This window comes from Limulus polyphemus, unplaced genomic scaffold (assembly GCF_000517525.1).
Source record: "Limulus polyphemus unplaced genomic scaffold, Limulus_polyphemus-2.1.2 Scaffold1297, whole genome shotgun sequence".
In the NCBI taxonomy this organism is placed as follows: Eukaryota; Metazoa; Arthropoda; class Merostomata; order Xiphosura; family Limulidae; genus Limulus; species Limulus polyphemus.
The window spans coordinates 271,714-274,573 of record NW_013666907.1 but is presented as its reverse complement, the minus strand read 5'-3'; the positions used below and the strand labels follow the sequence as shown (position 1 = coordinate 274,573).

At 32.8% G+C, this 2,860-nt stretch overlaps 1 protein-coding gene across 1 annotated transcript in view; it reads left to right on the top strand.

Moving 5' to 3' along the window:
- Positions 1-981: 981 nt before the first annotated feature.
- The window catches only part of LOC106463002 (PGC-1 and ERR-induced regulator in muscle protein 1-like), a 3,063-nt gene continuing 1,184 nt past the window's right edge, over positions 982-2,860 (top strand). Inside the window, exon 1 of the mRNA XM_013922967.1 lies at positions 982-998. Within this exon, the coding sequence (XP_013778421.1) occupies positions 982-998 (17 nt within the window). The remainder of the gene's footprint in view (positions 999-2,860) is intronic.

The window sequence follows — 2,860 nt, the reverse complement described above, 5'->3', positions numbered from 1 at the left end:
TGCCCTCGCTTCTATGCGGTATCAGCAGCCTTAAAGCGTCATTTCTATTTGGCTCAAAAGTACTTGAATTTTTAATTTTTGTCATACCTTCCAGAACAACGTGACTTTGGAGGCAAATGGCCACTATTACTCATATAAAATCAGACAGTTCGCGTGTTTATAGCTCGTAGATATTTAGACCATTAATAACTTAGTGCTTAGGATCTAAGCACCACCGGCTCCGGAATGACACTGACATTGAAAACCCCCAATGCGCATGTGCAGAGACGTTAAATTGTCGATTTCTATGCTCCTCACTCTAGCCATTTAATTGTTTCCACTTGACCACAATGCTTAGTATTTTGTGCATGTTGATTTATTACGCCAAACTTAAACTAAATGCTAGATTAAGTGACTATATTATTAAGCATACTTTGTACGCCAAACTTAAACTAAATGCTAGATTAAGTGACTATATCATTAAGCATACTTTGTACGCCAAACTTAAACTAAATGCTAGATTAAGTGACTATATTATTAAGCATATTTTGTACGCCAAACTTAAACTAAATGCTGTATTAAGTGACTATATCATTAAGCATACTTTGAAGAGTCAATGTAAGCTTAGAGAATAACAACAAAAAATGCAAAAAATTATATCAGATAATATTCTTCAAATGGTTTATATAACTCTCGTTTTATATATTTTATTAGGATTAAGCGATTTAAGATGATTTAATGAAAGTTCGGTGTTATGTTAAGTATAGTAATGTACAATAGGTATTATTGTTTTTAATATACACTCCTTTTTTTTCCGAACTTTTCCATGAAAGGGAGATTGTCTGTCTTCTCATGTTTGTTTGTTTTTTTCTATTCATAACAAATAAAAGGTTATATAAACAGAAAAATACAGGTCAGTATACCTTCGTTTTTATCACGAAATGAATAACAGCATAGGCGAAACTGTCCATTTCTTACCAGCAGGCGTGGTTAAATAAGGAAATGGGCGTGACCTTCAGGTAAGTTGTGGTCAAAAGGTCCAGAGTTCGAGCTGTAATATGCCGTTGTACACACGTTCTGCACTTTTTTCTATGATATAATATTATGAAGGCTAAGTTACTTTGTTTATGGGATAAATAATTTTTGTTATTACATTATACATTAGCACAATTCCCATGAAAGGGACCTGTAGATTTATGATTGACTAGTACAAAAAACAGTGAATGATTCAACTTTCTTCCTTGAAAAACTCCATATCTTGAAGATGTGAGTAAACTTAATGAAGTGATCTATAACAATTATTCTTGAATACAACACATACTTCTTTTCTCTCCGTTTTCAATGTTCTATATTCTACCATTCTAGCAAGATTAAAAACTTTGTGGATAGAATCAGCTGATTAGTGGTTTTCAACATTTCAAAAAATTAGCAAATTCGAGATAGGTCCTGCTCTGGGTAGTTAGTGTACCGTTGAATCCGAGGGTTGGTGATTCGTGTCCCGTTCCGCGACAATGCGCTCTCTCTGTTTGTTGATCTATATGAGTAGAACAATAGACTGGATCCGTTGAGGAAGACAACAGATATGAACTTTACGTATTATTTCCCATGACAATAATTATTGTGTCCGCCTATTCTCGGTTTCGTGGAAAGTTAAAAAAAAGACAAAATCGACAAAGGTTACAAATAATGATAAGAAATGAGCTAGAGGCTATTGGGCCACAAAAGAAAAATAACAGTATTCAATTTAAAAGGAGCTTAAGCCTTTCTTCAATTTCATCAAATTAATAAAAATGATCATAAACAAGATACGCTCTGGATAGAAATGGTTGAGAAATGTCCCGAATGTTTGATATTTCCCAAATAGCTAGAACTAAGTTATATGTATATAGTCCGCGTAATCTTTTGATAAATTGAGCTATTCTAAGTATATGTCTCGGCAAAAACTCAGGCTGTGTAGATAGAAAACTTTTCCAAAATATTTCACCCGCTTTAGACAGTGCACTAGGCATTGTTAAAAGGTCTAGCTAAATGTAAATTATTAGCTTTAGAGTGTAGTTTTATTATCCAAGTAGAACACTTTAAGTGACAGATGGTGCAAGTGTTCAAGGATTTGATTGTAGAGTCATCCATTACAGAGTGTATATTAGGCCATGTGGTTATGAAGAAATATAAGCCTTTTAAAACCAGAAGATTGGACCGAAAAATAAATAGAACAAATACTTTTTCTTTTATTTAAAGGCTATTTTATTGTTCTTCACGTTACTCTTACTTAAAAAAAAAAGATTCTTTCTTTTAGACCCTACACCTGCCTCACCATACAAAGTAAACAATGGATAACGACAGGTAAATCATTTATGAGGGAGTGTCTAACTACTTCCTGCAATCTGTGTATAAATACAAGAGAATTTACTTCTACAATACTAATGGGAATACAATATATGTAGTACGTGAAGTGTTTGTATACGTACACTGGTTTTGATGTTAGTTCGAAGTTAAGCGGAAACAGACTCGATCACGTAAGATCGCTATTAAACCATTTTGTTTACATAGCAAACCAGAATACGCTATTAAACCATTTTGTTTACAAAGTACACCAGAATATACTATTAAACCATTTTGTTTACATAGCAAACCAGAATATGCTATTAAACCATTTTGTTTACATAGCAAACCAGAATACGCTATTAAACCATTTTGTTTACAAAGTACACCAGAATATGCTATTAATCCATTTTCTTTACATAGCAAACCAGAATACGCTATTAAACCATTTTGTTTACAAAGTACACCAGAATATGCTATTAAACCATTTTCTTTACATAGCAAACCAGAATACGCTATTAAACCATTTTGTTTACAAAGTACACCAGAATATGCTATT